At 43.3% G+C, this 16,659-nt stretch overlaps 1 protein-coding gene across 2 annotated transcripts in view; it reads right to left on the bottom strand.

Moving 5' to 3' along the window:
• The window catches only part of UBR2 (ubiquitin protein ligase E3 component n-recognin 2), a 68,483-nt gene that overhangs the window by 17,824 nt on the left and 34,000 nt on the right, over nucleotides 1-16,659 (bottom strand). For both annotated transcript variants that reach the window (XM_081945233.1, XM_081945232.1), the window contains exons 24-31: nucleotides 10,524-10,572; nucleotides 9,139-9,293; nucleotides 8,946-9,048; nucleotides 6,510-6,619; nucleotides 6,336-6,416; nucleotides 4,492-4,673; nucleotides 768-967; nucleotides 285-378 (exon numbers count right to left, since the gene is read on the bottom strand). In XM_081945233.1, coding sequence (XP_081801359.1) covers nucleotides 285-378; nucleotides 768-967; nucleotides 4,492-4,673; nucleotides 6,336-6,416; nucleotides 6,510-6,619; nucleotides 8,946-9,048; nucleotides 9,139-9,293; nucleotides 10,524-10,572 — 974 coding nt within the window. The remainder of the gene's footprint in view (nucleotides 1-284; nucleotides 379-767; nucleotides 968-4,491; nucleotides 4,674-6,335; nucleotides 6,417-6,509; nucleotides 6,620-8,945; nucleotides 9,049-9,138; nucleotides 9,294-10,523; nucleotides 10,573-16,659) is intronic.

Here is a 16,659-nt window from a genome sequence, read left to right as displayed (position 1 = left end):
TTATTTGCCAGAAAATGGCACTGTCCTCCTAAGCAGTAAGTCCTAAACAGAATACAGCCAAGAAATGTGTAAAAAAAATAATCAGTCAACTGTGAGAAGCCAAGAGTTGAATTTCAGCAAGCATGTAGTAGACAGCCTGAGCAAGAATAAAACAACTTTCTTGGCAATAATACACCAAAATGTGTTACATGACTGGCCAAGCATAATACACAGTAGGAAAAAAATGTATCTTAGCTGCTTTGACACAGCATCCTGAACACCTGTTAATATTTTTTAAAAATTACCTTTGCCAGCAATGTGCATGCATAATATGTCCACAACTACCAGTGTGTGTTCCACATGACAGGTCTGGGTGCATAAATAATGGATCATATTTTTCTGTATATGAAAAATAACAGAGATAATAGTCACAAACAGATAATTCACATTCCTTATACATCCATATAATTGAAAAGTTTTACAAACCATATAACCTTTTACACCCTAAGGCCAGTACACTAAGCTAGCGTTAGGATACTTGTCAATGGGCTGACTTAATTATTATTTTACAGCAGAGTTTCTCATTATTTGTAACTTTAAGATGAGTGGACTTCAACTCCCAGAATTCCCTATCCAGTATGCTGTCCACACATCTTAAACTGCCAAAGTTGAGAAACACTGATTTATAATATAATGAATAAAAGCTTCCTGTAAAATTCAAAACAGAATATAGTGCATTTGAGTATTATTAATATATGCTCCTTCAAAATGGTATATAAACTACTCACCAGGATCTGAAATCACTTTATTCCTATTTTTGGATAAGACTGTTGATCTTTGAACAAATGCTGCCAGCACCATTGCTCTGTTATCCATCTTGACCTCCTGTTCTTCTTGGCATAAGATACAAGTAACTATATGTCTTTGTTCACACACTTTAGTCTGCTCAGGACCCAAGGCAATAAGCCTGGTATCTGAAACTGAAGGACTAGAATGAAATGATATTAGTAAGTATTTAGTTGGAATATTTACTGAAGCAATGTATAACTGAATACAAATATTTTTATCCAAATCGTCTTATGCTGTATTTTCCTCTCCAGAAATGTTCTACAGTGTGCCTTAATAAAACCAATATATATGAAGCAATTAAATGTGCTAAAGTTCTAGTAACAATTATGGAAGTTGAAAAGTTATTTAGATTGAATTCTCCATTGAGATATTAGTAGAATAATACTTTGGAATCCTCTGGAAGCTGAAAAAAGCTATTAAGTATAAATATTTACCAAAATTCTAGTGAAGGAATAAAATAGAATAGACTTCTTTATTGGCTAAGTGTGATTGGATACACAAGTAATTTGTCTTTGGTACATATGTTCTCAGTGTACATAAAAGAAAAGAGACATGACATAACATATACCGTATTTTTCAGACTATAAGACGCACCTTTCTCCCCCAAAAAGGAGGTGAAAATCTGGGTGTGTCTTATACACTGAATACAGCATTTCTGGCCTCCCGGAACCCTGTCCCCTTTGCAAAAATGGACGTGCAGAGGGTTTGGGAGGCCTGCAGAGTGCTTCTGGGGGCTTGGGAGGGCAAAAACGAGCAGAAAATGGGCCATTTTTTCCTCATTTGTGACCCCCCCCCCCCAGCCAGTGGTGGGTTCTGGATCCCGTTGCAACCGGTACGGTGCAACGGGGCCGGGCATCCATCACATGCACGCGCGCAGCACATGCATGCGTACTTACCGCCCACAATGCTCCAGCTGCTCGGTGGAACATTGCACAGGCGCAGTACGCTCCATGCGTGTGTGTGTAAGCCCCAATCGGCTCAAATACAGGTAAGGAGGGCAGGCGGGCGGTTGGGACCTCCAGAGCACCATACCGGAACGGTACCTGGAGCTCTCAGCAGGCACATGTTTGCCCTTACTGGGGTGTACCGGTCGTATCCCACCACCACAACCAGGAGCACTCTACAAAGCCTCCCAAAGCCTAGGCATGCCCTGGTTTTTGCAAAAAAAAGGCCCATTTTCGCAAAAAACAGGACATTTTTTACTAGTCCCCCCCCCGCCCAGCCCCACTTTGCAGGCCTCTCAAACTCTCTGCATGCCCCGTTTGTCACAGAAAATGAAGACTGAAGAGTGCAAAAACTTTTTACCTCTTCAAAATCTTGGTGCATCTTACAGTGCGAAAAATACGGTACATTTACTAAAATATGATCAAATTATTCTGGCTGCTAAAATTATCAGCAAGAGCAAAGGCTTTACATGTAATCCATTGTGTCCATCACCAGTACAGAAAGAAGACCGGATGTACTGAAATTACATTTCAGACTAGAGCAACAGAAATTATAAATCCTCTTGAGTACTGCCACTGTTGTTCCCTACAGTGAGATATACATAACTTACCCCAACCTACTGTGAAGCATAATGTTGCTTATTTATTTGTAAGATGCCATATCCACACACTCATGGCAAATTTTTAAAAAGCAAAACTTGTATGGAATTACATGAATTATACATAATAATAACTATATGAACATATAAAACCTGAGATAAAATATAAATCATCCATGATAAGTAATACAATATTGAAATAACTAATAACCAACAATACATAACAGTATGCTGATATGATTAAATAACATGAATATTTTGTAAATGATCCTCATTAATACCTATAGGAGCAACCAGCAATAGTTACATACAAGATGATACTTCAGTCTCTGAAGACCTTCCAGAAAAATCTACTGCTATAGATTATTATAATATCAATTGGTTTTTAAAGTACAAACTAGAAAGAGTATATTAACTTTTTTAAAAAGAAAAGCTGGAAATAAATAGAAATAGTCATTTTAGAATTCAGTTCAAACTGCTGTCAATTAAATGCCAAAGAAAAAGTTCTCTCTGCCTACCTTGCTAATTGCAGCTAGCATAGGTAATCCTTGCTTAACAATTAGTCAAAATTACAATGGCCTCAGAAAGGAAGCGGTTGGACAATCATTTGTCTGAAATGATTTAGGGTGTCCTGCTTGAGCAGTGGGTTGGACTGGAAGACTAGATGTCCAAGGTCCCTTCCAACGCTGTTATTTTGTTAGGATGCTTTACAGCATGCAAGCACATCTGTCACAAAATGCTATTCACACCCCTGGTGGTCACGTGACCTGGGTGTTTGGGTCCATGCTCCATACATGCCTATATCTCTGCTCCCAAAATACAAACATAATTTAATGTCCTCCTGACCCCACTTCTGCAGAGCGCGCCACAAAGGCATGGAGACAGGGATTTGGGGTTCCATGCATACTTCAATTCTGGCAGCCATGGATCTTGGAGTTCTTTTCTTGCCATCTCCATTGAGGGCTCCACGGAGGCATGTAGAGAGGGATTTTGAGCTCCATGTTTGGCTAGTTATCTAACCAGGCTTGGAAATTCAGAATTCCATGCCTACTTGAAGCTCAGCAGCAGGAGGGTTCTGCAGAGGCAGGGAGACAAGGATTTTAACCTCCTTGACTGCTATAGGCATGGAGTTCAAAATCCCACACTCCCTTTAGCTCTCCAGGAATAGAGAGGGATTCAGCTCACATGAGATTGCTTAACAACTGCAATGGGGAGTGCTGAGATTGTGGTCGTTGAGCAAAGATGTCACATGGCCACTACACTTAACAACTACTTCACTTATCAACCAAAACTCTGGTCCCAATTGTGGGCTACTTGTAGTTGTTGCACTTTTCTCAAATAATTTTGGTCAGTTTCTTGTACTCACATTGCTATTTTTACCACATACTAAGTAATTATCAACTCTGAATGTGGAAGGTGAATGCAAAATGTTAAAAATACATATCACTGTTATAATGAAAGAATGATTACTAAAGCTGAAACTTTTTCTTTCAACCATGCAGGTGGAGTTTTGCTTGTGGGATGCTCCTTTTAACAGCAAGAGAAAAGATGGGGTGAGTGGGAATAAACCAAGTGCCAATTCTCTTCTTTCTTTGCTGCATTTCTATGCTGTACTGGATGCTTGGTTGGAGAAGGGGGTAAATTTATTACTTAATGTGTATCAAACCTTTCATTTTATTCCAACACTCAAAACAGTGAGTCTCCCAATGAGAGAGAACTGTTCAAAACTGCATTCCCCTATCTGTGAGTAATATATACAATTGAATTGGAACAATTTTGTGAAGACACAAGCATTCATAAGTTGAATGGTCAGGAAATTAGAAATGTAAACACTGATGGAAATGCTACTGCAAAACAGTAAAAAGAAGTTTCCATGTTTAAAAATTAAGTAACATTTAGGTTAGAACACAGTAATAGAATAACGGAGTTGGAAGGGACTTTGGAGGTTTTCAAGTCCAACTCTCTGCTCAGGCAGGAAACCCTACCATTTCAGTCAAATGGTTCTCCAATCTCTTCTTAAAAACTTCCAGTGTTGGAGCATTCACAACTTCTGGAGGCAAGTTGTTCCACTGATTAATTGTTTTAAAGGTTGCCGAAGCTTATTAACACTTTGATCTTACCTATGATCATGCACTCTGGAGGTAGAAGTTTCAAGTTCATCTATAGTTTGCTGGAAGAGTTCTTTGTTCTCATCAATGAAATGCCGCTGCATCTCAGACATCTGTGCCATGATCTTCTCTCTTCGCAATCTAGCAATCTCTGCTTTTCGTTTCCTCTCAGCCTTTTCTTTATCTCGTGAGCTCTATTAAGGTAATATGTCAGCAATGGTATATAATTAATAATGTAAGTCTTTGCAGATGTGCAATTTATGTATTTAATGCACATGTTAGATTAAAGGTAAAGGCTCTCCTCGCGCATAGGTGCTAGTTGTTCCCGAATCTAGGAGGCATTGCTCATCTCCGTTTCAAAGCTGACGAGCCAGCGCTGTCCATGGTCATGTGGCTGGTATGACTAAATGCCAAAGGCGCATGAAACACTTTTACCTTCCCACCAAAGGTGGTCCCTATTTTTCTACTTGCATTTTTACGTGCTTTCAAACTGCTAGGTTGCCAGAACTGGGACAAGTAACGGGAGCTTACTCTGTTACTGCCGACCTTTCTGATCGATAAGCTCATTATCTTAGCCACTGAGCCACCACGTGTTAGATTAGTATGTTAGATTAGTATTAGTCAAAATGAATCAAGCACTATTTACCACTTTTCTTCTGTTTAGGAATGCAGTCATTCATTAAAGAAAATCCTTCTTAAATTATTTTTATTAACTAAAGTTATAGCATGTTTCTCCATAAAACAATTTTATGGATACATTATATTTTTTTAACGTTTCAAATAATGTACAAAGGTAACATTAAACAATCCAAAAGATGGAAAGTTCTATTGACTCCTTTTCTAAAAGCAGAGAAAGTGAGACTAATCAATTTCAAAGGGTGTACGTTCCACAAGAAGGGAATGTCACAATAGAAGGCCCTTTATCAGATGCCCAATCAATGGCTCTTTTATGTAAGGCTTTTTTTGCAGATCTCAATATTCAAGTTAGCTCATAACAAGAGTCAAACCCTTAGTTAGACAAGGTTTTAAATGTGCTACTTCTACTAGGCAAGGAACAAATGGCATCCAATTTTTCTCTTTCAGTATTAGTACAACGTGATCACAAAAATGTGTAGTAGGTAATGGTCTAGTGGTCACATTTTGTAAATTCCTGAGAACCTTTGAGAGTTGCTCCATGTAGAGCACACTGAAGTAAGCTAATGACAATGCTAGCAAGTTATGAATTACTGTTGTAAAATTTAATCAGCTTAGGAATATTTGCTAAATGCAATTGTGCGTGTGCTCTTTGCAGCCACTACCACACAGAATTTGAAAATACACTTCCTGACAATTGATTTATTTTTTCAGAGGAAGCCAACCCGTTCACAACAATTTATACCTATCCTCAACTCTATCATACAATTGTACTCTACCCTATCTGGAATTAAATTTCAGCGTGTTCACTTTCATCCAGGTCATTATAAAACCTACTAAACACTTGAAATTGACAGGATTTGTTTTTCCGGTGGAATCACAATTCTATTAAATCTTTTCCTTCAAGTTTCATCCAATTAAACATTAAAATAAAGCCACAGAATCAAATTAATTTCTCTTTGGTAAAGAGAGCTCAGTCAATCATTATCAGTTAATAATAAAGCTTTTACTCTGCACCATTAGTCACTATTGTGACTACCACTACCTTACTGAATAAAAATGTTTTTAATTAGAAAACTTGACATAAATATTAGACATGTTGCATAGTAATATAAAATAACTTGTAAAATATGTTGCTGGCTAGATTATCATTATATTTAGAATCTGCCTGTGGACACACGTACTACCCAAATTGTGTTGCTTCTCCCTTGCATTGATATTACCTCTTCCATAAAATTTCCCTCAGTCTCCAAAACAGGACTTGTAGAAGATCTCTCCCGGAGTTTCTTAACAGTATTAAAAGTCTGAAACAAGAAACTATGTTAGTATTCACTACTTAAAATTTTTATTTTGGCCACAGATCTATAAAGTTTATAGTAGGGTATAGTACAACTTACCTTTAGTATCCATCTGATCATGTCTTTATGCACTTCTAGGTGGGGTGCATTTTGCAAAGTTTCTAGCATGGCTAATATACTTGGGGAATTGCGGGGTGCCTCACCAGGTCCTGTTTCAAAGAAAAAGAAGGAAAATCTATTTGCATCTATTTTGGCTATATAAATTTAATACAGAGGAACAAGAATCCAATGGGTGCTTCTTTTCACTATTTTACTCTTTCTTGTTCTTTATGTTTCAATATAATATGCCTATATCATCTATCTATCTATCTATCTATCTATCTATCTATCTATCTATCATCTATCTATCTATCTATCTATCTATCTATCTATCTATCTATCTATCTATCTATCATCTACAGTGAGGCAAAAAAGTATTTAGTCAGCCACCAATTGTGCAAGTTCTCCCACTTAAAAAGATGAGAGAGGCCTGTAATTGGCATCATAGGTAGACCTCAACTATGAGAGACAAAATGTAAAAAAAAAAACCCAAACAATCACATTGGCTGATTTGGAAATAATTTATTTGCAAATTATGGTGGAAAATAAGTATTTGGTCAATATCAAAAGTTCATCTCAATACTTCGTTATATATCCTTTGTTGGCAATGACAGAGGTCAAACATTTCCTGTAAGTCTTCACAAGGTTGGCACACACTGTTGCTGATATGTTGGCCCATTCCTCCATGTAGATCTCCTCTAGAGCAGGGATGTTTTGGAGCTGTCGCTGGGCAACACGGACTTTCAACTCCCTCCAAAGGTTTTCTATGGGGTTGAAATCTGGAGACTGGCTAGGCCACTCCAGGACCTTGAAATGCTTCTTACGAAACCACTCCTTCGTTGCCCGGGTGGTATTTTTGGGATCATTATCATGTTGACAGACCCAGCCACTTTTCATCTTCAATGCCCTTGCTGATGGAAGGAGGTTTGCACTCAAAATCTCACGATACATGGCCCCATTCATTCTGTCTTGTACATGGATCAGTCGTCCTGGTCCCTTTGCAGAGAAACAGCCCCAAAGAATGATGTTGCCACCCCCATGCTTCACAGTAGGTATGGTGTTCTTTGGATGCAACTCAGCATTCTCTCTCCTCCAAACACAACAAGTTGTGTTTCTACCAAACGGTTCTATTTTGGTTTCATCTGACCATATGACATTCTCCCAATCCTCTTCTGGATCATCCAAATGCTCTCTAGCAAACTTCAGATGGGCCTGGATATGTACTGGCTTAAGCAGGGGGACACGTCTGGCACTGCAGGATCTGAGTCCCTGGCGACATAGTGTGTTACTGATGGTAGCCTTTGTTACGTTGGTCCCAGCTCTCTGCAGGTCATTCACTAGGTCCCCCCATGTGGTCCTGGGATTTTTGCTCACCGTTCTTGTGATCATTTTGACCCCATGGGGTGAGAGCCCCAGATCAAGGGAGATTATCAGTGGTCTTGTATGTCTTCCATTTTCTAATTATTGCTCCCACAGTTGATTTATTCACACCAAGCTGCTTGCCTATTGCAGATTCAGTCTTCCCAGCCTGGTGCAGGTCTACAATTTTGTTTCTGGTGTCCTTTGACAGCTCTTTGGTCTTCACCATAGTGCAGTTTGGAGTGTGCCTGTTTGAGGTTGTGGACAGGTGTCTTTTATACTGATAACAAATTCAAATAGGTGCCATTGATACAGGTAATGAGTGCAGGACAGAGGAGCCTCTTAAAGAAGAAGGTACAGGTCTGTGAGAGCCAAAAATCTTGCTTGTTTGTAGGTGACCAAATACTTATTTTCCACCATAATTTGCAAATAAATTCTTTCCAAATCAGCCGATGTGATTGTTTGGTGTTTTTTTTTACATTTTGTCTCTCATAGTTGAGGTCTACCTATGATGCCAATTACAGGCCTCTCTCATCTTTTTAAGTGGGAGAACTTGCACAATTGGTGGCTGACTAAATACTTTTTTGCCCCACTGTATCTATCACCTATCATCATATATCTTATCTATAGTTCATTATAGAAAATAATAGATTTATCTCCATAAACAATTTAGAGTTATTGCAATGTCCCCCACCCCCAATAGTGGTCTCAAGTGATCTCCGGGAGAATGCTAATGACCAGATGATTGCAAAGAAATATGATCCTTTCAACACCTCCCTCCATCACGTGAGAACTAATCTGACCCCTCCCCCCATCCTGCCAGAAGCAATGAAACTTCTTGGATAAGAAGTGAAACATCGTCGTCTTCTCAAGGAAAAAACAATCCAGTTGTCTTCTGAAAAAAAGCGTCTTGGGACAACTATGACCTGGATGACTGAGATTCTCTACAGACACTTATTATTTCTAATAGTAATTTTTAAATATAAGCAATATATTCTTAATAATACATCTTGTCACCACAGTATTAGGTACAAGAAATATGAAGAGATTGAAATTTTTGCAGAAGTAACAACTTACTTGCAATTTTCTGACTGAATGTAAAAGTCACAAGATTATCTTCACTAGCATTCTCAAGATGCTGTTTTTCTTCTTGTAGTGCCATTCCAATCAAGTGGAGAATCTAGGAAAAACATGACAAAATTTCCCTTTTCAGAAGTACTGTATATTCTACATAATTTGTATTCTTGAATTAATGAAAACTTTAACACACCCTTTGTAGCATGGACTCTGACCAGGCATATCCATTATGCTCTACTGCCCATTGAAGGATTGTTCTCATAAGGCATAACATGACATCACATTGTAGAATATTAATCAGGCTTTCAAACAGAGGGCAAAATGGTGGTAATACAGGAGGTGGAAGCGCTGAAACAGAAATTAATACACTGTTAATACATTGGGAAAGTTGTACAGTTAGATAATTCAATATGTTAGGAACATTTAAGAAGAGGTGTGGAACTTTTCAAATTAACAAAATAAATTAGTTTATTTTATTTTTAATACAATCCTACCCGTACCCTCTGTATATATACCTAGATAGATGTGAGAGATGTAATAGCTCAGTAATAAATTTCTTTTCAAGTAAAAGGTCCCAAAACAAATTTAGTTGCTTTTCAAACTGGCACATGTAGTTAATTTGAATCTTCAATAAAATATTTTTTGGCTAAAAAAATAATTTTGTTGTGTTCAGTAAGAACCATTGATTTTTTTGTAAGATTTAAAAGAAATAGCAAAATTGCGACAGCATCAGAACCTATGCATGTTAGCTGAAATTAGTATGTTTGAATTCTGTTCCCTTCTCAATAATTCTTCAGAACTACCAGTATTTATTCCTACTCTAAATTCCCTGAGTTTGAGAATGCTTACTTTCAATTAAATCAGACTTGGCGAGTATTAATATTAAAGGTTGCATCCTATGCAATTTAATAACTTTTGATGAACCAAGTAACACTGGAGTAACATCCAGTGTTAACATATTATGAATAACATCATAATCAATGATCCAGAGATGAAAAATTAATTGCCACACCATTCTGACTGATAATATCTTGTTCTATAAAGTCTTCTATAGATTATGTTGTAACACTTCATTAATGGTGTATGCAAATTCAAACTATATTGCAAATCAACATAAACACTAATCACAATGTATGGCACTTAGCAGATATTTCTTGAGTTACTTGAAACCATACAGATGGCTAGTAAAGTAACTAGAATACACTACATGCATTTTTTAGATAGTGACTACATTCATTTCATGAATCCCAAATTGGACAAGAATAATCTAAAGAACAATGTGTATAGTTTGAGGTACAATTCATAGCTGATACTAAATTTTAAAGCAGCCTATTATGTCACATATACAAATGTAGTGAGGTAAATAATGTAGTCATTTACGGCATACTCAGACTTTTGCTTTAATGGTAGCATTATTTTTTGATTGAAAAAAAAATAGCTGTTTTAATTCACAATATCTGTTAATCTAGTTTAAAGTCAATATGGTTTTTTAAGACCCCCATGTATTAAAAAAAATGAGAGCAACAAATATGGAGAGATCAATATACACTAGAAACACTAAACAATATACACTAGTACCTGTATCTTCCCGATTTTGTCGTCTTAGTTTTCTTTGGGCTTCCTCTGCCTTAAAAAAAATGAAAAGCAATCTAAACATTAAAAACAACAGTATAATTTCTGGATAACTAATTTATTTCTTGACATTTATTTCATGTTACAATTTTTTATATTACCTGAGCTCAAAAACATTCATCTCTATTGTTCATATGTATCAGCATAACTTAGATTTTATACCATAAACAACCTGAAGGCCCAAGCTGCAATCGCCAAAGGCATCCCCTAGACACCTTCAAGAGTTACCAACTGTAATATTTAATGTGCCAGAAGGGGGGAAATTGGGACGTTGGTTCTTACCTGATACGCCCCTTCTCTGGGCAGGTGGAGACAGCGGTCATGCATGGGTTAACTCAGTCAGTAACCAATAGAACTGAATCTACCTAAGTGATGTCATCGTCTCTGTGGAGCATGCTCCCGCTTTTCGTGACGAAGGAGATGAGTACTGCTGTGCTGTGAACAACCGCTCTCCGTTTGGTGACTACACAACATGCTCCCAGATCCTCCCTGCAAGGTAGGCCAGAACCCTAAGGGTGGGGATGACCATTGTCTGCACCTGCCCGGAGAAGGTGCGTATCAGGTAAGAACCAACGCCCCATTCTCCCAAGTTGGTGGAGACAGCGGTCATGCATGGGACGTACCAAAGCTGGCATGTCCCCGGGAGGGCATGAGATTGGCCTAGGAGCTGGAGAAGGAAGAACGTATTGAAGGACGCGCCGTCCAAAGGTAGCATCTGCCAATGCATATCGATCCACCTTGTAATGTCTAATGAAGGAATTAGGGGTGGACCAAGTAGCTGCCCTGCAAATTTCTTCCACTGAGGCCTGCCGTGCCCACGCCGCCGACGTGGCCACACTTCGTGTGGAGTGAGCCGTAATGTTAGGCGGAGGAATGATATGATGCGTGATGTAGGCTTGAGCAATGGCCAACCTAATCCACCGGCCAATCATGGAAGGGGGAGGTTTTAGCCCTTTGTTGGTAGGATGGAAGGATACAAAGAGGGCTTCAGTGCACCTGAAGGCCGCCGTCATGGCTATGTAGATCTTAAGAGCCCACCTAATGTCCAGCTTGTGCCATTTATGCTCCAGCCTGTGAGATGGGGCAGGGCAGAAATTTGGGAGAGTGATATCTAGGGAGCGATGGAATGCTGAATTGACCTTCGGGACAAAGGTGGGATCGATGTGGAGTACCACTCAGTCCGTGTGGAATACACATAAGTCAGAACGGATGGAAAGGGCTGCCAGTTCTGAAACTCTCCGTGCAGAGGTTATGGCCACCAGAAAGACTGTCTTAAGTGTGAGGTGATGTAAGGTTGCTGACCTGAGAGGTTCAAAGGGAGGGTCAGTAAGGAAGTCCAGGACCTTGGTCAGATCCCAGGAGGGAAAGCGATGAACGACCGGAGGGCAGAGATTGGATACCCCCTTAATGAATCTGCGGACGTGAGGGTGCAGAGAGATGGGCTCATACCGGTGAAGTGATAGAACAGAAGAGAGCGCCGACACCTGTCGTCGTAAGGTGCTTGGTGAAAGTCCCTTATTAAGGCCTTGTTGTAAAAAATCAAGAAGTGGGGCCACTGAAGCCTTTAGGGGGGTCTATTCCTCGGGCGTGGCACCAAACCACGAAGGTCTGCCAAGTAGATTCGTAAATTCTATTTGTAGTCGGGCAGGGGGAGGCCTGAATGGTATTGATCTTGGAAAGATTGTCCGCCCTCAGGACCACCCACTCAGCCGCCAAGCGGTTAGGCGTAGCCAGTGCAGGTCGGGGTGGTGGAGGGAGCACTGGTGGAGGAGGGACGGAATCATTGGTAGATGTCACTGAGGCTCCACAGACAGATTGATTAGGTCTGCATACCATGGGTGGCGTGGCCAATTGGGAGCAATCAGGATGAGCTCGGCCTCTTCCTCTATCACCTTCCGAATTACACTCTGAATCAGGGGGAAGGGAGGGAATGCGTTCAGGAGACTGCGAGGCCACCTGCACCGTAGGGCATCCGCCCCTTCCGCGCCTGATGTCGTGTAGCGAGTCAGGTACCTGGGCAGCTAGTGGTTGGAGTCCCGTACCTGGATGACAGTTGGAGAAAGATGCGGCGATTCAGGCTCCACTCTGCCGGATTGATCGTTGCGCGGCTTAGCCAGTCGGCTGTGGTGTTGTCCGACCCCGAGATGTGCTCGGCTCGAAGGGAAAGAAGGTTGGCTTCCGCCCAAGTCCCTAGGTGGAATGCACACTCCATGAGAGACACAGCTCTTGTCCCCCCCTGGCGATTGACATGCGCCTTGGCCGTTGTATTGTCCATTCGGATCAGCACGTGGGTGTTGTGAAGGGAGTTTTGGAAATGGAGGAGGGCCAGATCGATGGCCTTTAACTCTAGCCAATTCATACTCTGGGACAGGTGGGAATTGGTCCAAAGTCCCTGGGCGACCTGATGATCCAGGTGCGCTCCCCAACCCGTCAGACTCGCATCCGTCGTGACCACAAGACGCGGGGTTCCCTGAAGAGAGATCCCTGAGCTATGGCCGGGGATACCCACCAGTCCAGAGAGCGCGGAACCTCTGGTGTCAGGGTGACTTTCACTAGGGAACAGCTGCTGTTGGTCTTCTGGAAGGGCAGAAGAAACCACTGGAGGCAGCAGCTGTGAAGCCGTGCCCAAGGGATGATGGAGAAGCAGGAGACCATCTTCCCCAGCAATTGAGACAGCTGGAGAAGAGGGACCCTTTGCCTCCTTCGTACCTCCCTGGCTAATTCCCTGAGACTGTCCTGGCGGTCCTGAGAGAGGAAGACTTTCCCCTGAGAGGAGTCTATGAGGGCTCCTAGGTGCAGCAGGCGAGACGTGGGGGTGAAGTGACTTTTCTCCCGATTTATGGAGAATCCCACATCTTGAAACACCTGAAGGGTGTCCTGGAGGTCCCTGAGGGCGAGACCTGGACAACAAGAGGATGTCGTCCAGGTAGCAGAATATCCGGATGGGCAGAGCCCGCAGATGGGTGGCTACCACTGAAAGCACCTTCGTGAAGACCCTCGGGGCTGAGGACAGCCCGAAGGGAAGGGCCCGATATTGGAAGTGGTGACCCGCATAAACGAATCGGAGGAACCGTCTGTGCCACCTGTGAATGGGGACGTGGAGGTAAGCTTCCGTGAGGTCCACTGATGTTAGGAGATCGTGTTTGTGAACACTCTCCAGAATTGACAGGAGAGAGTGCATTTTGAATCTCCTGTACCTGATGAATTGATTTAGAAATTTTAGATCGAGGATGGCCCTCCAGCCCCCCGAAGACTTTGACACGATAAAGAGACGAGAGTAAAAACCCCGCCCTTCCTGGCCTGGAGGCACAGGTTGAATAGCCCGAATGTGGAGCAGATGGAGAAGGAAGGTCCTACAACCGGCCACTAAAAAGCAGGAGGGTCGGAGCCAATCCTTTTATCGCAGGCAGCCCTTTCGCAGACAGGACGGGGGTGCTTCCACCTCCCGTCCGCAACGACAGGCCCCTCCTAGACAGACCCCCTCCTTCTCCAATAGATCAGGGAGGAACAATCAGAGGTTCCAGCCCTGGAAGCCCTTCAGGGACAATTCCAATCATTCCTTTAAGAGGCAGAAATGGCTGCCTAGAAGATCTCCCCATAAGGGGACGTCTAGCTGCCTTCGCGGATCATTGGGACGACATCACCAACGCGTGGGCCAGGTCCACTATCAGATTTGGCCTTCTCCTGGATTTGCGATCCAGCCCTCCGAACCACTTTGTCACGTGCCCAGCCTCCAGGGACCCTCAAAAAAGGCTCCTGGTAGAGCAGGCCATTTTATCTTTGGATTCTACCAGAAGGGGCTCTAAAGGAGGACCAAAGAGAAGTGAAGAAGAGTAAGGAGAAGAAGCAAGCCTCCACTTGGCTCGCGCTTCTGCTTGCCACTGTTTTAGCTAGATAAGCCGGTGGGTAGAGATGGAGGATGCAATGGCCTTGGATGCAAACCGGGCCGCATCTAATGAGGCATCCGCAGTGTATTCTAGGGCTGTCTTGATTTTGTTAATGTCTCTGCGAGCCCTAGAATCCCTGGCTGGAAGGCGAGCTTGGAGTTGTCTCAGCCACAGGAGAGCGGAGCGGCTAAAGAATGAAGCGGAGGTGTCATCTCTAACAGACCAAGCTGAGGCCTGGTGGCCTTTGACCAGAGTCTGTTCAATCCTCTTGTCCTCAGGCCGCAGTGTTTCCTCAGGAACTGCCGAGGCCGCGTTGAGAGAGGACAGAGCAATGATAGGTAAGTCAATAGAAGGGTCCAAAGCCTTGGTGAGATCAGGAGAGACATTGTACAGGCATTTATCCGAGGCACTGGGGAGGTGGGCAGTACCTGGAGATGCCCATTGATTTTGGACAACGTCCATAAAGAAGCGTGGTGATGGGATCACCTCCTTTTCCACCGTAGGCTGGGTGAAGAGCGGGTCAGTGGTGTCAGCCTTGTCTGCTTCCGCAATCTGAGCCGTCTTAGGAGAAGGAATGCCTGCGATCTTCCTGGCCTTAAAAAGGAGAGAGCGAAAGACAGCAGGTTTAAACAAACCGACAAAGGGAGGTGGATCGGGGGGAAGACCCTCATCCTCAGACAGATCTGAGTCTCTTGCCGGGTGATCCTCTCCCCCAAAGACCGACTGCTGGTTGGAGGTGCCGGGTAGGTCATTTGACGAAGAAGCCGAGAGAGCACCATCTCTGCGCCTAGAGCTGGAGGAAGAAGAAGACCTGAGAGAAGCAGAGCGATTAGAAGACCTGTGTTTAAGGCCAGCCGCAATCCCACGTTCAATGGCCTCATAGATCATATCAGCCATGCCTGGCGAATAGGAGCGGCGACGGCAGGGATGGAGAGAAATATCTTCCTGGTAGAGGGGATCCTCATCAGGGTAATGCTCCTGCCACAATCTGAATCATCCCCACTGTCCTCCAAGGCCTCTGTGCCCCTGGCTTCCTCAGGCTGCAGAATTGAGGCAGCAGGAGAGAAGTCCTCCTCTGAGTCAGATGATAGATCAGGAGCGGGGCTAGAATGGGCAGGCCTTTAGGCCTGGAAATGGCGAGGCTCAGTGTGCTTGGTCTTGGATCTGACCTTCTTAGCCGGAGCCTGAGGGGCCCTATCATCCTCCCAGGGGGATGGTTCCTCAGCGCCCCCTTGGTCAGGCCTTGGATCCCTGGGAGGGGGCCGGGTGGCATCTCCTGGAGCAGGCCTGCGCTTACGGCCCTTAGAAGCAGGAGGCTCGGTGGCAGGAGCCGGAGTCACAGGGACTGGAGGTAGCTGAGAGCCAGGATTAGGAGAGGAGGCCATAGCCAGTACTCACAGTTGGTGGCCAAAATGGCCGCCAAACACTTTCGCGCCCAAACAAAATGGCCACTGAGGCTGCAAAGCCTATGGCCGGCGCCACGAGGTAGCTGAGGCCGCGCTGATGGCGTGGGCGGGTTAGGCCTGCGGCAAGGCTGTGGGGCCAAGGGCGAAGCCGCATAGGACAGCTGGGGCCGGAACGACGATCAGGCGAAGTGGTGGCAGAAACGGAGCCTCCCAGCGTCGAAATGGCTCCACGCGGCTTTTCGGGCTCCTTGCAGCGATTGGAGGCTTCTGGCAGTGGCAGCGGCAGTCCGAGCAGCAGAAAGGAGGCTGAGAATCCCTCGTTGGAGAGCCTCTTCTGGCTCCTTCCAAAGGCGCTGCTGCTCTGGGGAGCCTTAGAAACCCGAAGGCAAGCGAGGCAATCCTCTCCAGCCCCAGAGGCTGTTGAGAGTGCTGAGAATTCAGCAGGAGCCCAATGGAGATGAACAATTTAGAAGTAGTTTGCAGAGAAGTCCAATTAAGTCCAAATTTGAATTAAAATGATCAAATATTTAAGTTTTGTAGAGGAGAAGCGATTAGCACAGTCAGTTCTGATCGAACTGAGTCTAGAAAAGCGGGAGCATGCTCCACAGAGACGATGACATCACTTTGGTAGACTCAGTTCTACTGGTTACTGAGTTAACCCATGCATGACCACTGTCTCTACCAACTTGGGAGAAAGCAAAATATAAGATTGTGGAATAGTCATAATAATCTTTTGTGAAGTCAACATTAATTTTTATTATTATCTTACCCACTGTTTGGAGGAGTTTA

Source organism: Natrix helvetica (genome assembly GCF_964273705.1).
Source record: "Natrix helvetica genome assembly, chromosome: 2".
Lineage (NCBI taxonomy): Eukaryota > Metazoa > Chordata > Lepidosauria > Squamata > Natricidae > Natrix > Natrix helvetica.
Note: the sequence above shows the minus strand (reverse complement) of the source record. Positions and strands in the feature narration are given on the sequence as shown.